Source organism: Alexandromys fortis, unplaced genomic scaffold (assembly GCF_014885135.2).
Source record: "Alexandromys fortis isolate MF-2015 unplaced genomic scaffold, M_Fortis_MF-2015_v1.1 scaffold_87, whole genome shotgun sequence".
NCBI lineage: Eukaryota > Metazoa > Chordata > Mammalia > Rodentia > Cricetidae > Alexandromys > Alexandromys fortis.
This window is the reverse complement of record NW_026067971.1, coordinates 6,350,030-6,367,204: the sequence shown is the minus strand read 5'-3', so window position 1 is coordinate 6,367,204 and position 17,175 is coordinate 6,350,030. Positions and strand designations below refer to the sequence as shown.

General features: G+C 40.7%; 1 protein-coding gene across 27 annotated transcripts in view; it reads left to right on the top strand.

Moving 5' to 3' along the window:
- The window catches only part of Znf644 (zinc finger protein 644), a 56,452-nt gene that overhangs the window by 23,225 nt on the left and 16,052 nt on the right, over positions 1-17,175 (top strand). For 5 of the 27 annotated variants that reach the window (XM_050155695.1, XM_050155693.1, XM_050155692.1 and 2 more), the window contains one exon: positions 12,317-12,450. The exons of 20 other annotated variants lie outside the window; for them this stretch is intronic. In XM_050155695.1, coding sequence (XP_050011652.1) covers positions 12,366-12,450 — 85 coding nt within the window. In that variant the 5' untranslated portion in view covers positions 12,317-12,365. Of the gene's footprint in view, positions 1-12,316; positions 12,451-17,175 lie in introns of those variants that run through there. 2 more of the 27 variants (XM_050155687.1, XM_050155701.1) reach the window with 2 other exon arrangements.

The following is a 17,175-nucleotide window of genomic DNA, read 5'->3' as shown; positions in this document are numbered from 1 at the left end:
TGCACTAGTTAGTGCAAGAGTGTTAGCTGCTTTGTCTTCTCTGTGGTCTAGAGCACATAGTTCTCTTCTGTGGCTTTTGCTTATTTTCTTTAACAGAATTTGTAAGCCATGACTTCTCTCTTACTGTGATGTTGAGAGCCTGTATGTTTTGGTCACACATGTGCATGTGTGTGGAGGCCAGAGGCTACAGCAGGTGTCCTCCTTCCTTGAGGGTTCACCCAGACTGCCCTCCGAGCCCAGACTTGCGTGGCAAGCATTCTGTCTCCTGAGGGCCTCCCCATGGATGGCTTTCTTATATACTCCATTCTGACTGGCCTTCTAAAGATGGTTGATTTTTAAAAAACTCAATTTTGATGTTATGTTGTGTCTGATGTGTGAAAAAATGCTTTTTAAATTGTAAGCTTTTGAAATGATAAAAACACATTATCAGTAAACATGGCCTTAAAATACAGAGTGAAAAAGAACAGCTTACGTGTCAAGTTGTGGACTGTCTTGACTCAGAAGCTGCTCACACTGTACTTTAAGGTCTGCAGTGCGTTAGAACCCTCTTTTGGTTGCAGGTTTGTAGTGTCACAGAGTTGTTGTATTTGAAATTCTGTGGAGTCGGATATGTACTTTCCTTTTGTCACGTTATAATTAACCTTCAGTGGTGTGTGAACCTAAAGTACAGAATTGATGACTGTATTGTAGATGATATTGAACCACTCCTAGATTATTCCCAAAAGTTCCTTCATTTTTTTCAGTGTGATAGCTTTCTGCTGAGTAAGCCTCCTTACATTTCATTAACCTGGTTTAAATTTAATTTTGAACTTCAAGTACATAAAATTATAGTTTGTACCTTTTTAAAAAAAAGTTTTATTTTGGTGTTTTTGTTTTTTTATATTGTGAGAATACCATTATTATTTTTATTATTGAGGAATATTCTCCTGTATGAATGTGACACATTGTTTGTGTGCTGTTCATAAGCTTTTGCATTCAGTTGCCAGTTGTTACCCCTCTACTTCTACTCATTCAGAGAGTGTGAGCTCTGTGCCATACATGATGACTCGTCTGTGCCTGCCTGCCACAGTTAGGAGACGTTGCCAATATTCTTCCCACTAGGTGCAGTCTTTTTTCAGAAATAGTCATTGTTTCATGGACTGTCTCATAAACTTGGAGCCAGGCCTGGCATTTTGTAGTAGGTGCTATGTGGGATTGATTCTTTGGCTGTGAAGTGACACCTTGATTAAAGCAACTTATAAAAGAAAGCATTTAATTTGGAGCACACGGTTCCAGAGGGTTAATCCGCAGCCATCATGGTGGGGAGCATGGCATGAGACAGGGCAGGCGTGTTGCTGGAATAGTGGCTGAGAGCTCACATGTTGAGACAGAGAAGGAGCTAATAGGTATGGGCTTTTAAAACCTCAACGCCTACCCTCACAGTGACTCACCTCCAACAGGGCCACACCTGATCCTTCCCAAACAGTTGTACCAACTACAGACCAAGCTTTCCAATATGTGAGCCTGTGGGGGCCGTTCTCATTCAGACACTCCCGTTGTTGTTCTCCTGCCCATGACCCTTGAAATACGCATGCACTCAGTGAATGTTTGTTTGCTGTTTATTTTATTATGTGCATTGGTGTGAAAGGGTCAGAGTCCCCCAGATGCTGGGAATTGAGCTCAGGTCCTCTGGTAGAACAGTCAGTGCTCTTAACCACTGAGCCACGTGGGGAGGGGGGCGCTTGTTTGTCCCGGCCACCTGGCTAGCTTAGCCCCAAAATAACCACACAGAAATTGTATTAATTAAGTCACTGCTTGGCCCATTAGCTCTAACTTCTTACTGGCTAATTCTTACATCTTAATTTAACCCATTTCTATTAATGTGTGTATTGCCATATGGTTGTGACTTACCGGCAAGGTTCTGAGTCTGACTCTGGCTGTGGATGCATGACTTCTCTCTGACTCCGCCCTTCTTTCTCCCAGCATTCAGTTCCGTCTCCCTGCCTACTTAAGTTGTGCCCTATCAAGGGCCCAAAGCAGTTTCTTTATTAACCAATGAAAGCAACACAAAGACAAAAGGACCTCCTATACCAGAGCCATCTCTCCAGTCCCCAAATATCATTGATTTTGATTACTGTTTCCATGCACAGGTACTAAAACTGTTCTGTAGGAATTGACAAAATATTCTCTTTGGTTTTTTTTCACTAGTTATTTCTTTAATCTGAAGCTTTAAAAAGATGTGCTGCTAATAAGTTTTAAGAAGCAGAAAGACTGGGCACATCTGTCGAGGTGAAGGGAGCGCCCACATTTCCCTGAGGGTGAACATGGGGAGACTGCAGCTCTGTGGTCTAGAACTTTGGGTGTTGATGGTCACTGTACGATGGAGGAAGGTCATTGGTTAAAAAATAAACTGCTTGGCCCTCATAGGTTAAAACATAGGTGGGAGGAGTAAACAACATGTGATGCTGCCTCTAACTTCTCACTGAGGCTTCTTTTCTGCGTCTGTGTATGGTAGTATGTGTTGTTACCTTTTGATAGCAGCTGTCCTGATGGTAATGAGGTGATGGCTCAGTGCAGTTTTGTTTGTTTGAGATGGAGTCTTGCTGTAGTGTCAAGAGGTTCTGTTGTGGCCTCTGTAGTGTTGAGCTGCTGTGCCTGTGTCTCGTGGAGGCTTGGTTGGTGATCAGGATGTTAAGTGTCTTCCATGTGCTTCTTGACATTTGTGGATTAGTGTTGGAGAAATGTCAGATCCCTTGCTTATTAAATAAACAGATTATTGGAGTGAATGTTGTTTCTGGGTCCTGAAATTTCTTTATATATTCTGGATATGAACCTCCTGTCACATACATGATTTGAAAATTCTTTGATTGCAAGGGTTCCCTCACTGTTGACTGTTTCTGTTGTTGAACAGTTTTTCACATCTGTCTGTTTTGGAGTCACAGTTTTCCCATAGACCAGTCTTGGACTTGCTGTGTAGTGAAGTTCACTTTGACTTGTAATCAGCCCTGCTGCCTCTCACCTGTTATACAATGCTTGGTTTATGCAGTAATTGGGATTGATCCAGTTAATAGACTTTGATCCTGCTAGGTAGGCATTCCACCTCCTGACCTAAGTCCTCAGCCCCATTTTTAGTTTTTGTATATTTAACCTTGTTCATTTTAAGCTTGTTTCAGTTGTTTGGTGTTTGTTGAGATTTTTATATGTATTTTAGGATGAGTTTCTCTATTCTGACAAAAGTGTCATTGGGATTCTGATGGGGAATTGCATTGAATTGGAAGATTTATTTGTATAATGTTGACTGTTCTTGGCCGTCAGCTTGCTTTAATCTAGGTCACACCTCCTTGCAGCCTGTATCAGGATGTGGAAGAAGGTGGCTCCTTTTCTTTGCAATTGGTCCTCCTGGCACTGGCAAGTCCACTTATTCATTGGCATTGGAGTCTACTTTGGAATTCCAGCGTATTCTGGAGACCAGCTGAGACACTGAGCCTTGCGGACTGAACAACTGGATTCTTGCCTCTTCTGTTGGCAAATAGAACAAATAACAGCCATTGTTCTGTTATTTGGATCACAGTTTGTGAGCCGCTATAATCAAAATCTCATATATTTATATATTCACTTTATCAGTTCTGTTCCTCTAGAGAACCCTGACTAATACAGTTTCTTAATAATCAGTCACACAACCTCTGTTTTCATTATCATCTTTAATTTCCTTTAGCGCTGTTGTGCAGTTTTCAGCTCGTGAGCTGGTTGAGTTTATTCCTGAGTGTTTTTGTCTCTGGGATACTACAGGGAGTAGAATTGTGTTCATTTCCTTTTTGGTTTGCTCGTGGTTAGTTTCTGATAGAAACAGCTTGTCTTTGTGTATTGATTTTTGTGCAGTAGGGCTTTGGTAAAATCTTTTATTTTAGCAAGTTTTGGGTATGGTTTAGAGTTTTCTACATGGAAGACCACATCACGTGTAAACATAATTCTGCTTCTGCCTTCTCCTTTCCTTCTGTGTCCCTGTGCCTTCCTGCGCTCCCTCGTCTACTCCTTTGCTTTCTAGTTAAGCTGGAATGACAGATGGCATGTTTGCTCAGTGCCTGGTCTTTGAGGAAAGGCTTTGTCACAGTTGAGTGAAGTTAGCTGTAATCTTGTCATAGATTTCTTTCATTTCTGCTTTGGTGAGTGTGTTTGTCATGAAGGAGACTGTTAAATGTTGTTGTGTGCTCTTTTTAAGTTGACATGTTGAGCTACATTAATTTTTATATTAAACTATCCTTAAATTTCAACAATTAATTTCAGTTGGTCATGATGTGTAATCACTTCAATCAGCTGCTACCCCCACCTTTGCTGATAACTTGTCTCAGGTCTCCTGAGCGAGGCTCACAGCGGACCTTATCAGTGACGCCAGGCTGTGCCATAGACTCTTTTACTCTGGTCTTTACTGGTAGGGAAATACATTTGCCAGGATGTAAGATATCTTCCAGTGCACACCTTTAATCCCAACACTCCAGGAGGCAGAGGCAGGCGGATCTCTTATGAGTTCAAGGATAAGCCTGCTCTATAGAGTGAGTTCCAGGACAGCCAGAGCTACATGGAGAAACCCTGTCTCGAAAAGCAAGTAAAGAAAGAAAGAAAAGGCATTTTTCTGATAAATACCTCCTTACCTGGCGTCCTTCACATTAGTCACAATTACTTCACCCCGAGATTTTAGGTGTCGGAGCTGCTGTTACAGGAGATTACACAAAAACACTTGTATGCATACACACCATTTTGAGAGTGATTTAGATCGTATTTTTTTTTTTTTTTAGAGAAGGACTAAGTATCAGCACTCTGGAGCAGAAGCTAGAGGCCCAAGAGTTGGAGGTCAGTTGACTGTCTGAGGCCCTAATGGCATAGACTCTAATCTCCGAGCAGGGGAACTGAAGTTCTCTCTGAGGCACACCTGGAGATTGTAATACTGATGTCCAGTTGTCTCACCATAGGAATGACCTTTAGTGTGGAGTCCAGATCTAAGTTTTCTGTTCTGTGGGCAAGAGAATGTTCGTAGGTTTTTATATCAGATATTTAAAAGTTAAGCTATTCTTTATGATTAAGGAAATTGACATGGTTGCTGATCCAAGTTGGGATCTATTTCATGCTGTTTGGGTTTGTAGGGATACCTGTAGGCAGGGACCACCACTTCCCTTGGTCAAATCAGTTTATATGTTTTAATAGGTACTTGTTTATATCGACATTTAGTGTGGTAGAAGGGACTTTAGTGGTGTTTCAGAGGGTGGGAAGCACTGATGTATTGGGCCTGGTGTGTTGGCACTTATCCTTAATCCCAGCACTCAGGAAACAGAGCAAGGAAATCTATGTTCAAGGCAGCCTGGCCTATATAGTGAGTTTTAGGACAGCCAGGACTACACAGAGAAGACCTGCCTTGGGGAAAAAGAGAGAAAAGAAGAGAAATGTCTAATGTGTTTACGTTACAATTGAACATGCATATAAAGTCTGGTTGCAAACATGTTAAGTGTGATTGTACAGTTGTGTTGCTGTAAGAATACGCCACAAGCATGGCGACCTCAGCAGCAGAAGTCTGCTTTCTCTCATTTCTGAGATCAAGACATTTGTTGCTGTGTAGTTTCTCCTGGGTTCTGTTGCCTTGACTTGAAGATAGTCGCTGTCCAGCTCTGCTTTTGAACTTTTCTGTATTTACCCACCCTTGGATACCCCTTTTTTGTGTGTTCATCTGCTCTTAAAGAGATATTTCAAACCGGATTAGGGCCTGTCCTTCAGTTTATTTTGCCTTCAGTTGTTGAAGGCCTTTTCCGGAAGCTGTCTCATTGAGGTGTTGGAGGTCAGGGTTTCAGCATGTAAATTTGGGGTTGACACAGATTAAGTATGTTCAAAATATTCTCCTCTGTAACTGAATGATAATATGTGCTGAAGTAACTATTCGGGATTGTTTATTAGATATAGATACTGCTTACTAAAAATGTCTGCCAAAGACATTACTTAGGTTTTTGTAATGAATATGTGTTTAACCTTTAGATGTGATGACAGTTGTAATGCCATGGTCAGATTTGTGACCTTTGGTTCACTGTGTCTGCATCTCCGTGTCTGGAGGCGTACTAAAGAGTTTAGAAGCGTCATCTATTTGAGGCAGTCCCAGTATGACCTCACTTTATACCAACTGTGATAATTTTTGGAGGCGTTGGTGTGGGATTGGGCTCAGGGTTTTGAGGATGCTTAGTATGTCCTCTGGTCACTGAGCTACATCTCTAGCCGACACGTTCATCCTGAGCCTCTTCAATTCTTATGATGCTGACATAAGAGAAAAACACACTATTTGTCAAGGTTATAAAATTTGAACTGGAGACAGTCTTAAGATTGTTTTATAAGGCTATCGATAGAACATGAATACTACAAAGATTTAAATTATTTCTCAAGAAATAGTAATGGTTAATATTAGAACCATTGTCTAAAGTCCACTTGTTTCTCATAACTTACATTAAACAACTCAACCCCCAACTGAATTACACTAGAGAGCATTCTTGTCTGAAGAGAAATTAGACCGTTAATATAGTTTTAATTTAGGAGTTTAGAGTAAATTGCTTTCTTTGCTCAACATAGTCTTTTGTCTTTATTTTACACTGTTTTAAATTATATTATATAGCCTTCAAAATTTTGAGTACATGTAAAGCTCATTTCATATAGTTTTATGAATTTGGTAAATCACATGTTGATAAAGTCTGGTTAGGTACATGTCAGGGTAAAGTTCTGACTTTGTACATTATATGGAGTGTATTGTGTGTATGGAGTGTACTGAGTGCCCTGTCCTATCCTGTACATTGTGTGGAGTGTATTGTGTGTATGGAGTGTACTGTGTGCACTGTCCTATCCTGTACATTGTGTGGAGTGTATTGTGTGTGTGGAGTGTACTGTGTGCACTGTCCTATCCTGTACATTGTGTGGGGTGTACTGAGTGCACTGTCCTATCCTGTACATTGTGTGGGGTGTACTGAGTGCACTGTCCTATCCTGTACATTGTGTGGGGTGTACTGTGTGCACTGTCCTATCCTGTACATTGTGTGGGGTGTACTGAGTGCACTGTCCTCTCTTGTTTGCCTTACTGTCAGATAAGCTGGAGCTTGTGCGCACACTGGGAGCTAGAGGGTTCTTAGAAACACTCAGCGTATCTGACATTAGCAAAGAAAATTTAATTCCTGACCGATCATAGGCCATTACTGCTTATTTATACTTAGCCTACTTCATTTTGTGTGTCCATTTATGCTGTCTAACATAGCATTTGATGGCTCAAAGTGCAATAAATACAGCAGGCTTGTCTTGTGTCCTCCTGAGGGAAGCCTTTTCTTGGATTTTATGGTGAAGTTAGGTCAGTAGCCATGAGTGGGACGAAGACCGTTCTGAGAGACACTGTTGTACATGGACATGTGACAAAGACAGCTCTGAGGGCAGCCAGGCTGGAGCTGATCTGAGGGACTCCACGAGTTAAAGATAAGGATAGTTAGATTTGTGTGAGTGAGAGCCGAGGAGAGGAGAGTAGAGGATTCCAGACCAAGGAGACCCTGGAATGCAGGGGCTCAGTGAGCTGGGTCATCCAGGCCTGGGGGAGGAGAGCAGACGCGGAGCTGAGAGACAAGCTGTAACTTTATAGCTCTCAGAAACAGAAGACGCTGCTTGATTTCTAAACTTAGACTAGAATTATAAGATTGATTCCCCCATTTTGATAAAATATTGCAATCTAACTTTGAATTACTTGAGGTATTTTAGAAAAAAATAATTGTTGCCACTTGGTGGCACTACATGGCTTACAAATGAATTTAGATTGTGATGTTAGCTGTACATGGTTACACATAATTACATTCAGGGAAGAAACTGCTTAGGATGAGAAACTCGATGTTGTTTTGGTTCTTGTTTTTAAATATGATAATTACTGGCATTCTAGAATAGGGTTTTACTAAAATTCCATAAAAAATCTAAGTGGATAGGGAAGTATGCAGGGTTTTTTTTTGTTTGCAAGAAACCTCCATTAGTTCAAATACTATTTACCATTCAGCCTTAGTAATTTTTATATTAGAAAATATTTCAGTTTTTTATTAGTAATATTTTTTAAAGTGAGCATTTTATTTTTTTATGAAGCTAAGAAACACTTATTTTTTTAGGTGATCAAGGTAAGCATATTTAGAAAACAAAAAGAACTAAATATTCTTGATGAAGTCTTACAGCATATTAAAGGCTCCAGTAATGATCTCTAAAATCTTTTATTTTCTTATTTAGACAAAGTGTAGTTGAAGTGTGAGAAGTGAATTGTATTTCCAGACATACTTTTACTCCCAACAAAGACATAGATAGCTATAAGAAAGTGTTGTTGTGTATTGTTCAGCACACACAGGCCACAGGACAGGACACCACAGCCCGGAGCACCTGCGTTTGTTCCTCTCCCAGTCCCTAGGCCTTTCTTTCAGAGTACTTGAGAGAAGACAGCTCTTTATGTCTGGCGCACCCTCCTATCCCTGGATTCCTTTCATCAACAGTGTGTGGGGAGGTCTGTGGATTTGTCAGGTGTAGCAGCTTCACCTGGAGTTGGTATACTGGTTTATACTGGTTTGTCTTTTACTACAGGACTTTGGGACTAAGTGATGCTGTTCTGCTGGTGTGTTTTGGCTGGAGTTAGAAGCTTAACACCAGAATTGTTTCCAAGTGTGCCCTTGCCAGCTGCCTGTAGAGGTTCTGTTTCCTAACCACAGCTTGGTCTGCTGACCTCTTTAATTCTGGTTCTCCTGGAGGTCTTGTCTCCTGACTGGGCACCCTGCCTGAGTGTATTACTTGCTCAATTAGCTATTCTCTTTTTATGAAACCTTCCTATTGTGTGTGTGTATTTTAAAAAAATTGTGTGTATCTGTGTGTGCATGTGTATACTGTACAAGTACCCAGGGAAGCCAGAAGAGGTGATTGGATCCCTTGGAGTTGGAGTTAGTTAATAGACAGTTGTGAGCTGTCCTGTGTGGGTACTGGGAACTAAACTCGGGCTCAGCAGGAGCCCTGTATGCATGGAACTGTTGAGCCGTTCCTCCAGCCCCTTTGCTTCTGCTTTAGTTGCAATTAATCTTCCCTTTTCTTCATCAGTCTTCTGCCCCTTTCCTAAGCTTCCTTCTAGATTGAACTGCTCGTACATTTCCTACAGAAACAGAGCCATGGTCACCGTCCTTTGTGAAACAGAGGCCTTAACCTTAGTGGAGTCCGGGCGGTCTTTGCTCTGCATTCTAGCCTGGCTTCTTGTGCTCTGTGTTTGTTTTTCTGTTGTAAGGATGTGATTCTCAACTGCACGTAGCTCTCTGACTTGGTAGTGCTTGAAGACATTTTTATTTCTGCAGCTGAATGGCTGAGTTCTTCGGCTCCCGTGCACTGGGCTAGGGATGCCACCCAGGAGCTAGTCTACCAAATGCTAAGCACCTGCAACACATGGGGGGGTCATCTAGCCAATGCCATTAGCAGTTGGTTGAGAAACTGTCTTAGCAGCTTTATTATTTGGCCAGAACTGATTTTTACATACCATGTCACCTTTTGATATGATTATACGTTTTATGTGTGTACAAGACTGCACTGATAATGTGTCACGTTGTCATACGTAAGGTGACCATACATACACATGTGGATCAGTTTATCCTGGTACCAGTGCTACATCACAGAGCTTTCACAGACGAGTGTGTTGCCCTCTTCTCTTGCTCTTTGCACTTGCATAAATGTTTGGTTACATTGTCAGTTTTATAAAAACTGAATGTATTCACTCCTGTGAGGTAGAATCCGTGTCTTCATGATATGGTATTAAGTTGTTCAGTGTTTATGAATGTCATTTTTATTTGTTTAAATCAGTGAGGCTCAGATTATTTGTTCTTAGGTCTCTTTAAGCTCTGGTTGGTTTATGAGATTGTGTTGGTGTTTCTGCACCTCAGTACAGTTGACATTTCAGGCCAGATATCATAAGGTGTTTGTGTCTTGAAAAATGCTTAGGGGGCTTAGCTGTCCGCACTGTGCTCACCCAGTGCGACAGCCAAGGTGTCCCCGCGTGGTTGAAACTGATGGCTGTTGTATTAGAATGTGAGCAGAAACCACATTCTTCTTTCTTTCTTTTAAGATAGTATTTTGAAACACATTAGCATAAATGGTGCAGTTTTATAAAATATACTTTCTAGATTGTAATTTAGTAAGAAGAGTAGCATTGTTTTACATTTTGAAAAATCTTTTAAATGTCTTAATTGAAGCTTTATGTATTCTTATACCTGCTTTTTATTTTACTATGTTGGGTTATCACAAGTCATACAGCCTTTGTGAAATTCCCTTAGACACTTAGGAGAGAGTGAGAGTGGAAAAGGCAAGGAAGGTGTTAGTATGAAAATTGCTTTAATTTTGAGGACTCTCTACAGAGCCTTGCAATCCCCAGTGGTCCTCAAAGCACACTTTTGAAACTTACCCTTGAGGATTACAAATGCATTCTTCTCTGTAAGGTTTTATTTAATTAAATTACTTTAATGTTTTAATGTTTTTAGAGAACGCAAGGATCTAAAAGACTTTCCTAGCATTTCTATTCCTCCCTCCTTACTCAGCATTTGCATTGTGGTCCTGTTTTAACTTGATATGTTTAGTCATCAAGGAAATACTAGGATCTCGCCGGCCTGTGGACAACCCATCTGTAAATGTTTCAATAGAAGTTGCTCTGGGAGCCAGGTCTGGTGGGTGGTACAACTCGCCATACTTGCTACTTTGGAAGCTAGAACATGAGGATTATAAGTTAAAGGGCTTCTGGACTGCCAAGTGAGCTGAGGGCCAGCCTAGGCAACTCTGTGGGTCCCTTTTCTCACTGAGTAAAGACAAGAGGCTGGGGATGTTATCTAGTTCACCATATGGTATTTGCCTAATATGTATTAAGCTCCGGGTTCGGTTGCCAGCATTGAAAAACGTAATGTCTTTGGAGGTAAGTTTTCGTTTTTGCTGAATGTATTATCTGGGTGTTGAACTGGATTGCATGGGTCTATTTAGTCCTTTCTGAACTGCCAAGCTTGCTATCTGCAGATGGGCGCTTCACTTTCTTATCGTCAGTGTTTGAGAGTCTGTGCTGGCTGTTGCTAGTGCGCCGTGAAAGCTAAGGATCTTATGGGTATGAAGAATTATCTTTTTGAGGCTTTGATTTTTATTTCGTTAGTGACCATAAAGTGAAACATTTTTCCATTGAGGTTTGCCTATTTGTAGATCTTCTTTAAAGACAATTTGACCAGGTTGTTGGTTATCTTTCTTGTTGACCTGTTTCTATGTCATGATTGAATATTTAGTATTTATCTAAAACATTTAGATAACACTGTTTGATATACAGGCCATTCAGTCATTCATCCATTCATTTTCAAGACAAGGCTCTTCTCCCTGGCCTTGGCTGTTTTGGAACTCACTCTGTAGACCAAGCTAGCCTCAAATTCAGACATCTCAGGCCTGCCTCTGCCTTGTGAGTGTGGGACTACAGATGGGTGCCCTGCACAGATCTTTTATTTTGATAAAGTCCATATTGTTGTCGTCTCCATGATTTTGATGCCAAAGAATCCATATTTCATGCCGTCTTCTGGAACCTTTACACATTGAACTTTTTTTTTGTTTTTTTTTGTTTATTTGTTTGTTTTTTGTTTGTTTGTTTGTTTTTAGAGATAGGGTCTTACTGTACTGCCCTGTTGGCCTAAAGCTCACTCACTGTATACCAGGCTGGCCTTGGACTCAAAGAGATCCACCTGCTTCTACCTTCTGAGTACTGGGGTTTTCAGATTGTTGATTGTTTTTGTTTTAATTTCTGATTTCTGACCTGGTTCAAAAGACAGTTCTTTCCCTGTGGAGTAATCTTTATACCGTGTTGACAGTGTTGACAGTTGGCTTGCCGTAGATGATTGATTGATTGGGGGACTCTGAAATACATCCCATCGGCCTATACACCTGCCTTTCTGCTACTTGCTACTATAATTTTATAGTAGGTTGAAATTAGGAAGCACCTCACTCGTCTTTTTATACTACTTTTACTATTCAGGGTACTTTGCAGGTTTTTTTTTTTTTTTTTTTTTTTGATTTTCGAGACAGGGTTTCTCTGTAGTTTTTGGTGCCTGTCCTGGAACTAGCTCTTGTAGACCAGGCTGGCCTCAAACTCACAGAGATCCGCCTGCCTCTGCCTCCCAAGTGCTGGGATTAAAGGCGTGTGCCACCACCACCCAGCTACTTTGCAGTTTTGTATGAATTGAAGACCAGCTGAGATGAGAACATTTCTGCCAGAGAGGTATTTTGATCATAATACTCTCCTCCTCCTCATAACTCCTAGATCCATCCCCACTGAATCTGGTTTAAGAGTGTGAGGTCATTCATTTACCATGATCCACCTGCCAGGGCCCACCTATTTAAAGAGAATTGACTCTTCTCACAGAAGCCGCCATCTGTCAAGATGCTTCAGTGTAAGTAAGTGCTGACTCGCTTGTCTCTGTACAGGTCTCGTGCAGGCAGTGCATGAGTGCAGTGGTCCTCTCTCCCTGACTCGTGGCGATGTTAAGTGGTGGTGATGACGTGGGTGTTCTGTCTGTGGCTGAGCTCACAGACGCTGATTCTTACACTCTGAGCAGTTGCGAGCTTCTCTGCCAGCCCCATCTACTTGGAGAGCTGCTCTAATCTCTGAGTACAGAGATCAATTTTAGAGGACAGCCTGATACTATGTCTGTTTAGCAGAATAATAACAGTGAGTTCAGGGGCCTGGGGTCTGTGAGCTCCCTAACTGGGTCTGGTCACATTTGCAGAACCAGATGCACATTTCCTCAGATAGCGACATATAATCCTCATGAGTCTCAGTTCTTAGATGAGGAAAAGAGAGCTGCTGATACGGCTCAGAGTCAAGGTGTCTGCTATCAACTTGAAGATCTGAGTTCCTTCCCCCCAAGCCCACATGGTGGAAAGAGAGAAATAACTCTTGTACGCCATCTTTGACCTGCACATCTGTGCCATGCGCAACACAGCACACACACAGAGAAACATGCACTAAATTGGGCCTTGGGCTGTTCCTAACAAAACAAAGACTACAAATTTACCTTTTTACATGATTTGCTTTAGTTTCATGCCTGTGCCCAATCATAGTTTTGTAGTTCTCTTTGTGTCTTTGCCATTTGATCTTAGGATTCTTGAAAGATTTTGTGCTAAGAGATAGCTCTGTAGTTTCAATGTGTTAGTCACCTAGAACCCAGGGTCATTGTGTCAACATGTTACAAGTGCTTATTAAAAGATTATTCCAAGTAACTGTGAAATTAGAATGTTTGGAGTCCAGTAGTTAAATTTTCATTCTATTTCCAGATAGTGTTGCAGTTTAGTAATGTAATTAAATTAAATTGTGTTGTACATGTAAGAGAGGACCTTAGAAATTGTCTTTCTGATCTTCAACCTTGGGTTCTGTTCTTTGGTGTTTTTGGCAGGTAGTGTAGATTATAAACCGAGTGGGTTGTGAGGCTAAACATATTAACTTGCCTCTTTGTTGTTATATAGCATTGTGGTTAGTGTTAACCTCTGTTTGTATAAGTGTTATTCACTTTTTATAGTATTTCCATTCAGTGTGACACCCACATTCAGATACTACCTGGGTGATATGTAATACACTTTGTCTCTGTGATATACTTTGTAATATATGTATTATACTTTGTCTTTAGTAGAATCTGGGTGAGAATTAGGTTTGTATGTTGTTACATTGTGTGTAGCACTTATAGACTTAACTACTATGTGATTTAAATATAGTTAATTGGGATTTATTTTGTAGTTAAGATGACAGTTTGTGAATGGTCTTCTCTTCTGGACCCAGTCTCATAGATTGCTGGCTGAAGTTGTCATGTATTCGAGGGCTAATATAAATGAACATAGGGTTTGAGAAGGCCTGGCTGGAGCTCAGCTAGTGGGCAGCATTATAATTTATTTATAGCCGTGTAGTACAATTACTAATGAACTAAGTTAGAATGAGGGCAGAATTATACTACATTTTATGTGAAATTATGCTATATGACAAAGGTTGGCATTATGTAAAAAGTAACCACAGAATGTTAACCTACTTGCAATAAATACAATTAATAATGTACATAAGAGAATGAAATTAAGCTAATTTTTATCTAAAAAGAATTATTCATGAACAGAAAGTGGACAGCATAGATCTGATGACAGGAAGGTTGTATCTAATCTGAATCACTGAGTGACCTAGGAAGCTTGCTCAGAGGGATTACAGAATAATTATGTTAATATGCAATTATCACCTCGTTTCTTCTGGAGTAACCTCAAGATGGAGTGTAGCGAGGGTGTTATAGCAAGTGCTGATAGTTTGCAAAAATACTGATGTTTGAGATTTCTGAGACAATAAGCCTAGCTGGAGGCACATAAGTGATGATCTGTCATCCTGAAGACAGCTCTGACCTCTGCACTGCTCCCGCTCGCAGTGTAACTGGAGGCGGTGCCGCTGCAGAGCTCATTATGCTCTAGACGCCGGCCGGAACGCCTTCATGGAGGTTCTAATCCCCATTTGCAGCTGTAAGGGGAGCTGTAAGGGGAGCATTGTTTAAAGAACATGCTTAAATTCAGTTAAGAGGAAGAGTCTGTGATTCTATGATTATAGAAGGATTTTAATAGTGCCATCTAAACATTATTTTAAAGAATCTTAAGGTGTACTTTGATTTAATCAAATTCAAGTTTTCTTATACATTGAAATCTTTTAAATATTATACCATTATAGTATGTTTTAAATGTTACCTTCCTTTATTTTTATTGTTAATATGTTATATATTACATATATCTTATAATATATACTATAATATATTATGTATAGTTATGTAATTATATATATGACTTTTTAATGAATTGGTTTTTGTTTGCATGTTTCTCTGTGTGAGGGTGTTGGATCCCCTGGAACTGGACACTGACAGGTATTAGCTGCTCTGTGGGTGCTGGGACTTGAACTCAGGTCCTCTGGAAGAGCAATCGGTGCTCTTACCCACTGAGCTGTCTCTAGCACTGATTAACTTCCTTAAATTGAATAAATATGGCTTATCTCCAGATTGGTTTCTTCCGTGTTCCAGTGACAAACTGCTGCGGCGGCGCATCTGCGTGTGTCCATATAGAGGTGCTGGAGAACTGTCTGGAAAAGTGCAGGCTTGGTTTATAGCCCAGTACTTTCTCAGCTAGGTGACCGCAGTCCTCCGGGAAGCCAAGGAAATGACGTCACTCCTGCAGATGACCTGTGGGGCCGAGGCAGTGCTGCTCGCTGTGCCCTGAAGTCGTGTAAAATACTTGAGCATTTTATAGTCAGACTAGAGTGTGAGGATCAACTAGGCAAATGTTAGTTGTTCATAAACACAACTATTTGCCACATTTCACTATGTTTGCATAAGGAAACACTGACTGGTAAAGGTTTTAGCAGTGTAATTCAGTTCTCTCTCTCTCTCTTTTTAAACTAGCTATGTTGTGTGGACCAGTTATGTTTTACACATGTACTTTTCATACGTCTTTGGTTTGGTATCTTCCAAATATGAAGTTAGAGGCTCTTATTAAGCCATTTTGGTAACAAGGATGCAGCCTCCGAAAGGACATGGCATCCTCGTGGTTTGTTCCCCTGCTGTGCAGGGGGCACCAGTGAGGCTGCTTTAAATGGAAAGCGGCTGCTCCATCCGTCACCTCTAACACCACAGCAGATGGGTGGGCACAGAACGGGGAAGGCTGTACCACTCATTAACACTGAATTCACCACTTCGTTAGCGACGCTGCTTCCTGTTGAGAAAAGCTAATACAGGCTTCAGACTGACTGAGCATATATTTGTCTACTTTTGTGGTTACACCAAATAGAAACACAGAGTGTCTTCCAGGCTGGTTAAGAACTGTCATCCTCCACAGATTTATGAGGCGGTAGTTAATAGTGAGGCTTTTCCTTCCGTCCTGATCTCAGCAAGAAGCACCAGGAATGGGCACGAGGACAGCGCCAGCCCCACTCCCTTCCCCGCACGTGTTTATGTGCTGCCGTTTTAACTTCTGGGTTGTGCTGCGGCCTCCTGCTGGGTGCTGCATTAGCACCATTTTGGGGTGATATCATTGAATATGATCTTATTGGAAGTCTATTTTTATTACTGTGGAAGTTTGCCAGTTTCAAAGCAGAATTCTAAAATGTGTGAGAGAAGGAATAATGATTGTTGGTATAAATAATGCCAAAGAGATCTTTTATGATATTTGTTTGTAATCTTTGATGTATTAAATATTTTGTCGAAAGAATAATGTTTTGTAAGTTATGAAATGAGACAGTTATTACAGATTTTATTCTTGTGCTGGAGTTAATGTTCTATAAAGCATGAAATTTACACTCCAACTGAGTTACGTAAAATGTCTTAGTTTCTGATTGAATTTTAGAGCCCTGCTGACTTAAAATAGTATTGTTCACTGTCCAGTTTTAAATACTGCAAAGATATTGTGAAGGATTTATTTTTATCTGCAAATCAAAACGAAGTCTGTCTTGTTTGCCGTGTGTCAGAACTGCAGTTGTGCCGGGCGCATAGCTGGTGCTGAGTGAGAGGTAGCGCCTGCGTGAGCCGTGCTCCCGGCTCTGCCGTGGTAGCCGACTCCAGATCCAGAGCCGTGATAGGACTTGTATTGAAATTGTATGTCTAGGTTTCATAGGAAAAAGCTATTTTTGTTTCAGTTTTGATTTTACAATTGCATTTCTACTTACTCAACACTTAGTCCTTTATTTAACAAACTCCGCCTTGCACCTTTGCCATGTAGTTCTGTGAAACATGTTGGTGGCCAGGTTGTGTCCTTGCCGTACAGTGTGTCCACTCCTCAGAGCCCTGTGACGTGGGGAGTAGATGGGCGCATGTGATCGACTCACAGCCACTTCCTTCCTCTCAAACTCTGTTCGTTCTTAGAACAATTCAGCGTATGATCAAAAGCACTCTGCCATGTCAGTCCGCATTATGAATGAAATAACTAAGTATTTATGACGAGTCATTGTAACAAAGCTTTAGGTCTCTGCAATTTGTCAGATTATAAATGCTGTAACTGCTTTGCTTTTAGGGAATGCCTCAAATTTGAGATCTCACTGAATGAAATTTTAGCATAAAACTTGATTAATTTTAACATTAGTAACTTATAATTAATGATAACTTGAATAAAGAATGACTA